The following is a 14,134-nucleotide window of genomic DNA, read 5'->3' on the forward strand; positions in this document are numbered from 1 at the left end:
AGTATGGATGCAGTTTATAATGATTCTACTGTGTTACCATCTGATAATTAATTCAAAAGGGTTTAGATGAAGAGGAAGTGAGGAATAAACTGCAAATGGATTTTTAGCTCTTTAGCCCCCAGTTTGAACTATCTTTAGAGAGATCCAGATATAGTCAGAGAAATAATCCTATAGTCTGTGTTTAGGTAGGCTATAGCTATGGGAGAAAAAAATGACTGTTTACTTGGGGGAAACAGAGTTTACCTATGCAGGTCCTTATTTTGCAATATATTTTGTAGTGTGTAGCCTCAGGAGAGGGACAGTCTAAATTCTTGAGGGGGATAACTTATCCAAAAGAAAGGGGGTAGAGGGGCTTGATCATTTATCGGCCCCACGATTTGCCAGAATTGCTGAAAACTTAAGGCTTAATTGAGGAGGGGAGTGTAGACTTTGAAACAAGAATTTAAAAAATAGGCTGCTTCTGGGCTTCCCTGGTGGCGCAGTGGTTGAGAGTCTGCCTGCCAATTCAGGGGACACAGGTTCGAGCCCCGGTCTGGGAAGATCCCACATGCTGCAGAGCAACTAGGCCCGGCCCGTGAGCCACAACTACTGAGCCTGCGCATCTGGAGCCTGTGCTCCGCAACAAGAGAGGCCGCGATAGTGAGAGGTCCGCGCACCGCGATGAAGACTGGCCCCCGTTCGCCGCAACTGGAGAAAGCCCTTGCACAGAAACGAAGACCCAACACAGCCAAAAATAAATAAATAAATAAGTAAATAAAAAGAATTAACTAAAAAATAGGCTGCTTCTAAGGGAAGGTAAGGTGATAGATATTCTTGAGGTCAATTGTCTACTAGTATAATAAGGCCCAGATGGCATCTTAGGATAGTAAATAAAGAAACTGAACTTCATTCAAGGTCATAACCTGTCCTAACAGTGGACTAGTAACTATGGTTCTGGCCACCATTTTTCACACTGCAGGAGGCAACTCTTTAATGGGTCTCAACCAACATTTTTTAATGATATAGAATGGGAAATGTCAGGATGCACTGCACATAGTATTACTGTGTATTATGTTTCAGTGTGTACACACACATGTAAAATAAACATGAGCACAGAAGAGATGAGAGGTCAGAAAGCAGTGGGTCAGGGACAAGGGTCAGGGCCACACTTTCAGGAAAACTGGAACCATAGAGGCCTCTAGAAATAAAGAATAATGAGTTAGGGAAAGACTGAATGTGATTGATAAGAGAAAATCTTTGGGTTGGAAAGAAGAATTATAGAATTGTTCTAGGGATCTGTGCCAAATACCTTACAAATATTAAATTTAGCCATCTCGTACTGATGGTATAAGACAGGCATTATACTCATTTTACAGATTAAGGAAATACAGTACAGGGAATTAACTTGTTCAGGATCACTTATAAGTGGCAGAGCTGGAAATAAACTTCCAGGTAGTTACTCCCTGTTTTGTTGTGGGAGAACTCTAAGTAGCATAGTGGGTGACAGCAGTGGAAGAGAACAAGTGGCAATCTTGGGGATCCCAGGAGAAAGGAAAATGGCTTATATTGGCCAGAGATCACTTCCTAGTACCAAGCTAACAATGATATGTTTTTGTCACCTGTGGTCTGACCTATAAAAATATTTACTTCTCAAAGAAATCATCATCAGTTGTAGATTCTGGACACAATCCAAATGGTATTTAACTGTGGTTTTATTTTTTTCATTTTGTTCTAGGCATCCTGTACTGATGGGAAGCTCTTCAATCATTTGGAGACTGTATGGCGTTTTAGCCCAGGTCTTCCTGGCTACCCAAGAACTTGTACTTTGGATTTTTCAGTAAGTCTCTCATAAAGCCCTCTATTTGTTCCAAACATCAGGTGAAGTTGGTAAAGAAGGAGTAATCCATTTTTATTAGAACCCAGATGTCATAATTAATAACCTACATGCATAGCAATTACTGAAAGACATTTTTTTAAAAATCTCAAATTTCTGAGTATTGAATACCTTTTTCTGCACTAACTTTTTTTTTTTTTTTTTGCACTAATTTTATAAGAAAAAATGCTAGGGGAATTCCCTAGCGGTCCAGTAGTTAGGACTCTGTGCTTCCACTGCAGGGAACACGGGTTCGATCCCTGGTTGGGGAACTGAGATCCTTCATGCTGTACGACGTGGCCAAAAAAAAGAAAAGAATGCTAATGACCCTTTCTCTTTTTCTATTTTATTTCTTGAAACCTTGAATAGTCATCCCTTCTCTATTTTCTAATTTTTACAAGTCCATAGATTGTAAGACACACGCAACTAAGGGTTCGCGTGCCACAACTAACGAGCCTGTGAGCCGCAGCTAACACCCAGCGCAACCAACCAACCAAATAAATAAATAAATAAATGTTTTTAAAAAGAAGAAATGGTTATAATTTTGAGTAAATTACTGTATGCTATTCTCAGCTCTTAAGTTGCTTTCATTACAAAATTAGTGGGCATATATGGGACAGGTGGGGAAATTTGAATGAAACCTCTCTAGATTAGATAATAGCATTATTATCTAGTAATATTAACTCCCTCTGTTAATTTCCTGGTTTTAATTGTACTGTGATTATATAAGACATTGAAATAGGGGAATCTGGGTGATGGGTGTATGAGAAATCTTAGTACTGTTTTTGCAACTTTTTTATAAATCAAATTATTTTAAAATAAAAAATTGAAACATTCAGAAGTTAATGGATATTTAAGGTCCTTAAGATATTATTTCTTAAACTGGGTTGCCTTGAATTCTGTCTTGAGGGGATATAAAGAAAGTTCTAAATCATTGTCTACTTAAAGATTGAACCACCTTCGCCATCTATTTTGTGGGTTAATCTCATCTTTCTGCTACTACTTCTCATGGGAATACCATATCAGAAGAATCACTTCCCTTCCTTATTTCCTTTTGGGAGGTAAGGTAGCTCTAAAAGGGGCATATTAATAAGAAGCCAAAATGATAAACATGGTATTTAGCAAAGCTTTTTTCCAGGTTTCTTTTTTTTTTTTTTTTTAAACATCTTTATTGAAGTATAATTGCTTTACAATGGTGTGTTAGCTTCTGCTTTATAACAAAGTGAATCAGTTATACATATACATATGTTCCCATATCTCCTCCCTCTTGCATCTCCCTCCCTCCCACCCTCCCTATCCCACCCCTCTAGGTGGTCACAAAGCACAGAGCTGATCTCCCTGTGCTATGCGGCTGCTTCCCACTAGCTATCTATTTTACATTTGGTAGTGTATATATGTCCATGACACTCTCTCACCCTGTCACATCTCACCCCTCCCCCTCCCCATATCCTCAAGTCCATTCTCTAGTAGGTCTGTGTCTTTATTCCCATCTTGCCACTAGGTGCTTCATGACCTTTTTTTTTCCCTTAGATTCCATATATATGTGTTAGCATACTGTATTTCTTTTTCTCTTTCTGACTTACTTCACTCTGTATGACAGACTCTAACTCCATCCACCTCATTACAAACACCTCCATTTCATTTCTTTTTATGGCTGAGTAATATTCCATTGTATATATGTGCCACATCTTCTTTATCCATTCATCCGATGATGGACACCTAGGTTGCTTCCATGTCCTGGCTATTGTAAACAGAGCTGCAATGAATATTTTGGTACATGACTCTTTCTGAATTATGGTTTTCTCAGGGTATATGCCCAGTAGTGGGATTGCTGGGTCATATGGTAGTTCTATTTTTAGTTTTTTAAGGAACCTCCATACTGTTCTCCATAGTGGCTGTATCAATTTACATTCCCACCAACAGTGCAAGAGTGTTCCCTTTTCTCCACACCCTCTCCAGCATTTATTGTTTGTAGATTTTTTGATGATGGCCATTCTGACCAGTGTGAGATGATACCTCATTGTAGTTTTGATTTGCATTTCTCTAATGATTAATGATGTTGAGCATTCTTTCATATGTCTGTTGGCAATCTGTATATCTTCTTTGGAGAAATGTCTATTTAGGTCTTCTGCCCATTTTTGGATTGGGTTGTTTGTTTTTTTGTTATTGAGCTGCATGAGCTGCTTGTAAATCTTGGAGATTAATCCTTTGTCAGTTGCTTCATTTGCAAATATTTTCTCCCATTCTGAGTGTTGTCTTTTGGTCTTGTTTATGGTTTCCTTTGCTGTGCAAAAGCTTTTAAGTTTCATTAGGTCCCATTTGTTTATTTGTGTTTTTATTTCCATTTCTCTAGGACCTGGGTCAAAAAGGATCTTGCTGTGATTTATGTCATAGAGTGTTCTGCCTATGTTTTCCTCTAAGAGTTTGATAGTGTCTGGCCTTACACTTAGGTCTTTAATCCATTTTGAGTTTATTTTTGTGTATGGTGTCAGGGAGTGTTCTAATTTCATACTTTTACATGTACCTGTCCAATTTTCCCAGCACCGCTTATTGAAGAGGCTGTCTTTTCTCCACTGTATATGCTTGCCTCCTTTATCAAAGATAAGGTGACCATATGTGCGTGGGCTTATCTCTGGGCTTTCTGTCCTGTTCCATTGATCTATATTTCTGTTTTTGTGCCAGTACCAAACTGTCTTGATTACTGTAGCTTTGTAATATAGTCTGAAGTCAGGGAGCCTGATTCCTCCAGCTCCATTTTTCGTTCTCAAGATTGCTTTGGCTATTCGGGGTCTTTTGTGTTTCCATACAAATTGTGAAATTTTTCGTTCTAGTTCTGTGAAAAATGCCAGTGGTAGTTTGATAGGGATTGCATTGAATCTGTAGATTGCTTTGGGTAGCAGAGTCATTTTCACAATGTTGATTCTTCCAATCCAAGAACATGGTATATCTCTCCATCTATTTGTATCATCTTTAATTTCTTTCATCAGTGTCCTATAATTTTCTGCATACAGGTCTTTTGTCTCCTTAGGTAGGTTTATTCCTAGATATTTTTTTCTTTTTGTTGCAATGGTAAACGGGAGTGTTTTCTTAATTTCACTTTCAGATTTCTCATCATTAGTGTACAGGAATGCAAGAGATTTCTGTGCATTAATTTTGTATCCTGCTACTTTACCAAATTCATTGATTAGCTCTAGTAGTTTTCTGGTAGCATCTTTTGGATTCTCTATGTATAGTATCATGTCATCTGCAAACAGTGACAGCTTTACTTCTTCTTTTCCGATTTGGATTCCTTTTATTTCTTTTTCTTCTCTGATTGCTGTGGCTAACACTTCCAAAACTATGTTGAATAATAGTGGTGAGAGTGGGCAACCTTGTCTTGTTCCTGATATTAGTGGAAATGGTTTCAGTTTTTCACCATTGAGGACAATGTTGGCTGTGGGTTTGTCATATACGGCCTTTATTATGTTGAGGAAAGTTCCCTCTATGCCTACTTTCTGCAGGACTTTTATCATAAATGGGTGTTGAATTTTGTCGAAAGCTTTCTCTGCATCTATTGAGATGATCATATGGTTTTTCTCCTTCAGTTTGTTAATATGATGTATCACGTTGATTGATTTGCGTATATTGAAGAATCCTTGCATTCCTGGAATAAACCCCACTTGATCATGGTGTATGATCCTTTTAATGTGCTGTTGGATTCTGTTTGCTAGTATTTTGTTGAGGATTTTTGCATCTATGTTCATCAGTGATATTGGCCTGTAGTTTTCTTTCTTTGTGACATCTTTGTCTGGTTTTGGTATCAGGGTGATGGTGGCCTCGTAGAATGAGTTGGGGAGTGTTCCTCCCTCTGCAATATTTTGGAAGAGTTTGAGAAGGATAGGTGTTAGCTCTTCTCTAAATGTTTGATAGAATTCGCCTGTGAAGCCATCTGGTCCTGGGCTTTTGTGTGTTGGAAGATTTTTAATCACAGTTTCAATTTCAGTGCTTGTGATTGGTCTGTTCATATTTTCTATTTCTTCCTGGTTCAGTCTTGGCAGGTTGTGCATTTCTAAGAATCTGTCCATTTCTTCCAGGTTGTCCATTTTATTGGCATAGAGTTGCTTGTAGTAATCTCTCATGATCGTTTGTATTTCTGCAGTGTCGGTGGTTACTTCTCCTTTTTCATTTCTAATTCTATTAATTTGAGTCTTCTCCCTTTTTCTCTTGATGAGTCTGGCTAATGGTTTATCAATTTTGTTTATCTTCTCAAAGAACCAGCTTTTAGTTTCATTGATTTTTGCTATTGTTTCCTTCATTTCTTTTTCATTTATTTCTGATCTGATCTTTATGATTTCTTTCCTTCTGCTAGCTTTGGGGTTTTTTTGTTCTTCTTTCTCTAATTGCTTTAGGTGCAAGGTTAGGTTGTTTATTCGAGATGTTTCCTGTTTCTTGATGTAGGCTTGTATTGCTATAAACTTCCCTCTTAGAACTGCTTTTGCTGCATCCCATAGGTTTTGGATCGAAGTGTCTCCATTGTCATTTGTTTCTAGGTATTTTTTGATTTCCCCTTTGATTTCTTCAGTGATCACTTCGTTATTAAGTAGTGTACTGTGTAGCCTCCATGTGTTTGTATTTTTTACAGATCTTTTCCTGTAATTGATATCTAGTCTCGTAGCGTTGTGGTCGGAAAAGATACTTGATACGATTTCAATTTTTTTAAATTTACCAAGGCTTGATTTGTGACCCAAGATATGATCTATCCTGGAGAATGTTCCATGAGCACTTGAGAAAAATGTGTATTCTGTTGTTTTTGGGTGGAATGTCCTATAAATATCAATTAAGTCCATCTTGTTTAATGTATCATTTAAAGCTTGTGTTTCCTTATTTATTTTCATTTTGGATGATCTGTCCATTGGTGAAAGTGGGGTGTTAAAGTCCCCTACTATGATTGTGTTACTGTCGATTTCCCCTTTTATGGCTGTTAGTATTTGCCTTATGTATTGAGGTGCTCCTATGTTGGGTGCGTAAATATTTACAATTGTTATACCTTCCTCTTGGATCGATCCCTTGATCATTATATAGTGTCCTTCTTTGTCTCTTGTAATAGTCTTTATTTTAAAGTCTATTTTGTCTGATATGAGAATTGCTACTCCAGCTTTCTTTTGATTTCCATTTGCATGGAATATCTTTTTCCATCCCCTCACTTTCAGTCTGTATGTGTCTCTAGGTCTGAAGTGGGTCTCTTGTAGACAGCATATATATGGGTCTTGTTTTTGTATCCATTCAGCCAGTCTGTGTCTTTTGGTGGGAGCATTTAATCCATTTACATTTAAGGTAATTATCGATATGTATGTTCCTATTCCCATTTTCTTAAATGTTTTGGGTTTGTTATTGTAGGTGTTTTCCTTCTCTTGTGTTTCTTGCCTAGAGAAGTTCCTTTAGCATTTGTTGTAAAGCTGGTTTGGTGGTGCTGAACTCTCTCAGCTTTGCTTGTCTGTAAAGGTTTTAATTTCTCCATCAAATCTGAATGAGATCCTTGCTGGGTAGAGTAATCTTGGTTGTAGGTTTTTCTCCTTCATCACTTTAAGTATATCCTGCCACTCCCTTCTGGCTTGCAGAGTTTCTGCTGAAAGATCAGCTGTTAACCTTATGGGGATGCCCTTGTGTGTTATTTGTTGTTTTTCCCTTGCTGCTTTTAATATGTTTTCTTTATATTTAATTTTTGATAGTTTGATTAATATGTGTCTTGGTGTGTTTCTCTTTGGATTTATCCTGTATGGGACTCTCTGTGCTTCCAGGACTTGATTAACTATTTCCTTTCCCATATTCGGGAAGTTTTCAACTATAATCTCTTCAAATATTTTCTCAGTCCCTTTCTTTTTCTCTTCTTCTTCTGGGACCCCTATAATTCGAATGTTGGTGCGTTTAATGTTGTCCCAGAGGTCTCTGAGACTGTCCTCAGTTCTTTTCATTCTTTTTTCTTTATTCTGCTCTGCAGTAGTTATCTTCCAGGTCACTTATCTGTTCTTCTGCCTCAGTTATTCTGCTATTGATCCCATCTAGAGTATTTTTAATTTCATTTATTGTGCTTTTCATCGTTGCTTGGTTCCTCTTTAGTTCTTCTACGTCCTTGTTAAATGTTTCTTGCATTTTGTCTATTCTATTTCCAAGATTTTGGATCATCCTTACTATCATTATTCTGAATTCTTTTTCAGGTAGACTACCTATTTCCTCTTCATTTGTTAGGTCTGGTGTGTTTTGACCCTGCTCCTTCATCTGCTGTGTGTTTTTCTGTCTTCTCATTTTGCTTATCTTACTGTGTTTGGGGTCTCCTTTTCACAGGCTGCAGATTCGTAGTTCCCGTTGTTTTTGGTATCTGTCCCCAGTGGCTAAGGTTGGTTCAGTGGGTTGTGTAGGTTTCCTGGTGGAGGGAACTAGTGCCTGTGTTCTGGTGGATGAGGCTGGATGTTGTCTTTCTGGTGGGCTCGTCCACGTCTGGTGGTGTGTTTTGGGGTGTCTGTGGCCTTATTATGATTTTAGGCAGCCTCTCTGTTAATGGATGGGGCTGTGTTCCTGTCTTGCTAGTTGTTTGGCATAGGGTGTCCAGCACTGTAGCTTGCTGGTCGTTGAGTGAAGCTGGGTCTTGATGTTGAGATGGAGATCTCTGAGAGATTTTCGCCGTTTGGTATTACGTGGAGCTGGGAGGTCTCTTGTGGACCAGTGTCCTGAAGTTGGCTCTCCCACCTCAGAGGCACAGCCCTGATGCCTGGCTGGAGCACCAAGAGCCTTTCATCCACACGGCTCAGAATAAAAGGGAGAAAAAATGGAAAGAAAGAAAGAAAGAGGATAAAATAAAATAAAATAAAGCAATTATAATAAAAAATAAGAAAAAAAATTATTAAGAATAAATTTATTAAGAAAAAAAATTTTTTTAATTTTTAAAAATAGATTTATTAATTTTTTATACTAAAAATAAGAAAAAATTATTAAGAAAATAAGAAAAAAAATTTTTTTAAATAAAAAATATGAAAAAATTTATTAAAAATTTTTTTTTAATTTTTTAAAAATAGAAAATAAGGAAAAAATTATTAAGAAAACATTTATTAGAGAAAAAAAAATTTTTTTAAGCAAAAAAAAAAATAAAAAACGGACGGACCTAACCCTAGGACTAACGGTGAGAGCAAAGCTATACAGACAAAATCTCACCCAGAAGCATACACATATACACTCACAAAAAAAGGAAAAGGGGAAAAGTTAATATATCCTGCTCCCAAAGTCCACCTCCTAAATTTGGGATGATTCGTTGTCTATTCAGGTATTCAACAGATGCAGGCACATCAAGTTGTTTGTGGAGCTTTAATCCGCTGCTTCTGAGGCTGCTGGGAGAGATTTCCCTTTCTCTTCTTTGTTCGTACAGCTCCCGGGGTTCAGCTTTGGATTTGGACCCGCCTCTGCATGTAGGTCGCCTGAGGGCGTCTGTTCCCCGCCCAGACAGAACGGGGTTAAAGGAGCAGCTGATTCGGGGGCTCTGGCTCAGTCAGGCCGGGGGGAGGGAGCGGTACGGAGGAGGCGGGGCGAGCCTGCGGCGGCAGAAGCCAGCGTGACGTTGCAGCAGCCTGAGGCGCGCTGTGCGCTCTCCCGGGGAAGTTGTCCCCAGATTACGGGAGCCTGGCCGTGGCGGGCTGCACAGGCTCCCGGGAGGGGCGGTGTGGAGAATGACCTGTGCTCACCCACAGGCTTTTTGGTGGCAGCAGCAGCAGCCTTAGCGTCTCATGCCCGTCTCTGGGGTCCGCGCTGACAGCCGCGGCTCGTGCCCGTCTCTGGAGTTCGCCCAAGTGGCGCTCTGAATCCCCTCTCCTTGCACGCCGCGAAACAAAGAGGCAAGAAAAAGTCTCCTGCCTCTTCGGCAGCTGCAGACTTCCTCTCGGGCACCCTCCCGGCCAGTCGTGGTGCGCCAGCCCCTTCAGGCTGTGTTCACGCAGCCAACCCCAGTCCTCTCCCTGGGATTCGACTGAAGCCCGAGCCTCAGCTCCCAGCCCCCGCCTGCCCCGGCGGCTGAGCAGACAAGCCCTCAGCCAAGCCTCTCTGGCTGGTGAGTGCTGGTCGGCACCGCTCCTCTGTGCGGGAATCTCTCCGCTTTGCCCTCCGCACCAATATGGCTGCGCTCTCCTCCGTGGCTCTGAAGCTTCCCCCCTCTGCTACCCGCAGTCTCTGCCCCCGAAGGGGCTTCCTAGTGTGTGGAAACCTTTCCTCCTTCACAGCTCCCTCCCACTGGTGCAGGTCCCGTCCCTATTCTTTTGTCTCTGTTTTTTCTTTTTTCTGTTGCCCTACCCAAGTACGTGGGGATTTTCTTGCCTTTTGGGAGGTCTGACGCCTTCTGCCAGCGTTCAGTGGGTGTTCTGTAGGAGCAGTTCCACGTGTAGATGTATTTCTCATGTATCTGTGGGGAGGAAGGTGGTCTCCGCGTCTTACTCTTCCGCCATCTTGCCCCTCCCCTCCAGGTTTCTTTAACTTACTAAAAGCAGACTCTTTGCCCCAAAATGAGATTCATTGGCCTTGTTTACTTAAGCTTATTGTTTAGCCGTTGTTGTGCTTACTGCAGGAAACAAATCTCCCTCTTCTGAGGTATGTTAAAAATCTCATCTAGATAGACCCATAGAGCTCTGCCTTAGGTACTGGGCCAAGTAACCCATTTCACAGTGTGAACACCATTACCCTAAGTGGAGATTTAGTAAAAGAAAGATCTTTCTAAAATAATTATTAACATTTTTCTACAGATTTCTTTTGAATTTCGCTCACTTCTACACTCTCAGCTTGCCACGTTGTTTTTCGATGAAGTTGTAAAGCAGATGGTAGCTGCCTTTGAAAGAAGAGCATGTAAGCTGTATGGTCCAGAAACAAATATACCTCGGGAATTAATGCTTCATGAAGTTCATCACACGTAAAGAGAAAAAGGAAATGGTCACCTACTTGTAACTAGTTTATTCACTTTTAGGAAGTACTTTTATCATTTGCTTTCAGAAGTCAGAAAGCATTTGTCAAACCCAGCTTTGATTATAAACCCGTACCATTGAAAATTTGCACTTGGAATATGGAACCACGTGTACATAGAATTCAATCGAGTGTAATTCAGAGTAATATGTATATTAGCATATTTACAATAATGGGATGTCATCACTATTGCTAGAATACTGACATCACTCTTCTGAACAGAAATTGAAACTGTAAATTTAAACCTTTTAGTTATCACCTCACCTGAAAGAGGTTGGTTGAGATACTCATGCAGTGTGTATTATATTAACCATATCACTTTTAAGTTATTAAATTCAGACTATTTATAACTTATTGTCTTAGGGTCTGCCTCATGGCTTAGGATATTTTAGTAATCATCAGATGTTTAAAGTAAAAACTTTGACTTAAAAATACTGTTAGTGAAGGTTCCTTGGCACTTTTCTTATTTTTAAATTGTTCTTGTGGGTAGTAGTAGATAATTTGGTGTTATACTGAGGTTAGCTTCCACATAAACAGCGATTTTTTTTTTTTTTTGGTGAGTGGTCCAGAGTTTTAAGCTACTTTTCTCATAGTTTGCAGCCCTCTCCCCGGTACTTTGACTGCTCTTTCAAAAATGCTGTTTGCGTGTCAAATTTTGTCTACAGCAGTGGGCAGTAGATGAAGATAATAAGTTGGTGTCAAATTTTGTCTACAACAGTGGGCAGTAGATGAAGATAAGTTGGTTGAGATGTCTCCAGCACCATGCATCCTTATTTTCTATTTATTGTGTGTACTCACTTTCAATAATGCATTTCAAACTGATATTTTTGTAAACAAATCAATGTAAGGACTGAAGTGGTAACTTAATAAAGTTAATTTGTTTATTTTTTGTACAGTTATTTCAGTTATTGAAATGTCTTAAAATACTTTCACAGAAACAAATCTGGGCAAAATTCAGTCTTCCTTTAATCAATATTGATTCCCTTCCCTTCCTTCATTCCATACCCAACAACCCTCTTGCATTAATTACCCTTCCCTTGTTTCCTCAGATCAGCAAGGGAACTTACTAGTTCGTTCCCTACATGAATGCATGTTTGCATCAATTTGTTCAGTAAATCTGTTGTGAGTAGCTGCTCTCTGCCACATGGTGGGTATACAGTGGTGAAGGATTCTTACAATCTACTTACATGGGGCTTGATTATGCCTTCACACAGGTAAAGTATTTTTCCACGTACAAATGAGGTATCTTCCCAGAGCATAAGTAGTTTGTATATAATTATGTACCTTTGGGGACTTCCCTGGCAGTCCAGTGGTTGAGACTCCGCGCTTCCACTGCAGGGGGCGTGGGTTTGGTCCCCGGTCAGAGAATTAAGATCCCGCGTGCCAAGCGGCACAGCCAAAAAAAGGAAAAAAAAATTATGCACCTTTTAAAAAACAAAAGTTTTCTTTTTAAGTGGCAAAAGAAAAGACCCCAGATATTTCCTCTTTTTCCCTGTACAGTATTACTACTCTTTTAATGGAAATAAGAACCTCTACTTTACCACTATTCTTAAAGTGCCATAAGTAGACTTAGGTTTAGAATCTAACTTAGTGGTTGGGTGTAACTGGACTGGTATGATAGTATGTACATGGTATTTTGGTAAGGGAACCCAGGAATACCCAAATATTGCCTTGATCTAGCCATCCCTTTGACCCATGAGGTTCCCCAAGTATTGTCAGAACACAAGTCTTGGTAAGTGGTAGAGACAAACCCATGCATTCTGGCTCAAATATGTATGCTCTTGTGTTTGCTCTGAAGTCTGTGACCTGTGGACTTAAAATTTGGCATCTGTGCTTTCCATATCATAAGAGGGAAAACAACACCACCTTTATAAATTTTTCTTGAATTGGCATCTGGTCAGTGAAATCTGAGGGGAAGAATGATGGGATAGGACTTGCTAGATAAGATTTTTATCTCTGTGGAAAGAAACTTGGAAGAGAAACTTCTTTTCCTTGGTTTTTGCCTGGTTGCGTGAGGATGTGAAGTTTGCAGCTACATCTGCCATCTTTTCACAAAAAGGGAAGAGGCGATGATTCCAGAAAAGCCAATTCAGAACCCTAACATCAAGGGTTGAATGAACCAACCTTGTAGAGGGCACTTCTGGTTATGTGAGATAACAGACCTCGAGTGTCTAAGTCACTTAGAGTTAGGTATTCAGTTACTTGCAGCCACCCTTTCATCCTGCTCCAATCTGAACTGGTTGCTCTCCACGCTGTTGTGCAAGTGTAATTCCCTAATCATCCTAGGATTTCCCTTCACCTCTCTCCTCTTGGGGTTCCTATTTCCTGGATCTTTTGGCTTCCTTTTTTTTTTTTAACTCTCAAAATGCTGAGGAAATCCTCTAGTGGCTTCCTAAGAAAGGGCAAATGGGAGCTAAATTTTTAGAATCCCTGAGTATCTGAAGATGTCATTGTTTTATATTCACACTTGACTGAGTATAGAACGCCACATTAAAAATAATCCCTCCCATCCCCCATAATTTGAAGATCTGACCTCATTGTATTCTGGCATCCGGTGCTGCTCTTGAGAAGTCTGATGCCATTCTTATAACCAGTACTTCGTTTTAGCATCCTTTTTTTGGTCTCTAGAAGCTTTTAAAATCCACTTTTTAACTTGGGTAGTCTGGAAATGCATGCTTATCGGCCGTGTTGCCCCTTTATTAATTGTGCAGGGCAACTTACAGATCCTTTCAGTCACGGGCTCATTTCTTTGAGTCCTGGGGAATTTCCTTCAATTATTTGTTTGATAATTTCCTCCTATCCATATTCTCTGGTTCTTTCATTCAGGAATTCCTATTTAGACATTTTATTTCTTGTATTAAATCTTTATCTTCTTTCCTCCTATTTTCCATCTGTTTTTGTTCTGCCTTTTAGATTTCTTCAATTATGTCTTTCAGACCTTTCAGTTAATTTTATATTTGCCATAGTTTTAATTTCCAAGATTTTTTTGGTTTGTTTTCTAATTGTTCCTTTATTTCATAGCTTTCTTCTTTTAAGGAAACAAGATCTCATCTTTCTTAAGATACTGAGTTTCCCTTAGGTCCCTTCTGGTTTTTGCTATTCTCCTCACATTGAAGGCTTCCTCGACTGTCTAATGGTTCTTGTTTGTCTGTTAATATTTGAAGGCAAGGTACTATACGGTTTACTGGAATTAAGATGGGGCATATTGACTGGTGAGTTTCACTGTAAGGTGATCAGGTGAGCCAGCCTTTTCACTGACAGACTTCCCAAATGGCAGAATCTAGAGGTCTTTTCTCACAGTTTTTCTACATA

At 39.4% G+C, this 14,134-nt stretch overlaps 1 protein-coding gene across 2 annotated transcripts in view; it reads left to right on the forward strand.

Annotated features, from left to right (window-relative positions):
• Nucleotides 1-11,677, forward strand: part of COQ10B (coenzyme Q10B) — a 24,249-nt gene extending 12,572 nt beyond the window's left edge. Inside the window, exons 4-5 of one of the 2 annotated variants that reach the window (XM_061186001.1) lie at nucleotides 1,715-1,816; nucleotides 10,609-11,677. In XM_061186001.1, coding sequence (XP_061041984.1) covers nucleotides 1,715-1,816; nucleotides 10,609-10,776 — 270 coding nt within the window. In that variant the 3' untranslated portion in view covers nucleotides 10,777-11,677. Of the gene's footprint in view, nucleotides 1-1,714; nucleotides 1,817-2,094; nucleotides 2,421-10,608 lie in introns of those variants that run through there. The other variant, XM_061186008.1, reaches the window with a different exon arrangement.
• The last annotated feature ends 2,457 nt before the right edge of the window (nucleotides 11,678-14,134 follow it).

The sequence above is a fragment of the Eubalaena glacialis genome, chromosome 1, assembly GCF_028564815.1.
Source record: "Eubalaena glacialis isolate mEubGla1 chromosome 1, mEubGla1.1.hap2.+ XY, whole genome shotgun sequence".
Classification (NCBI taxonomy): domain Eukaryota; kingdom Metazoa; phylum Chordata; class Mammalia; order Artiodactyla; family Balaenidae; genus Eubalaena; species Eubalaena glacialis.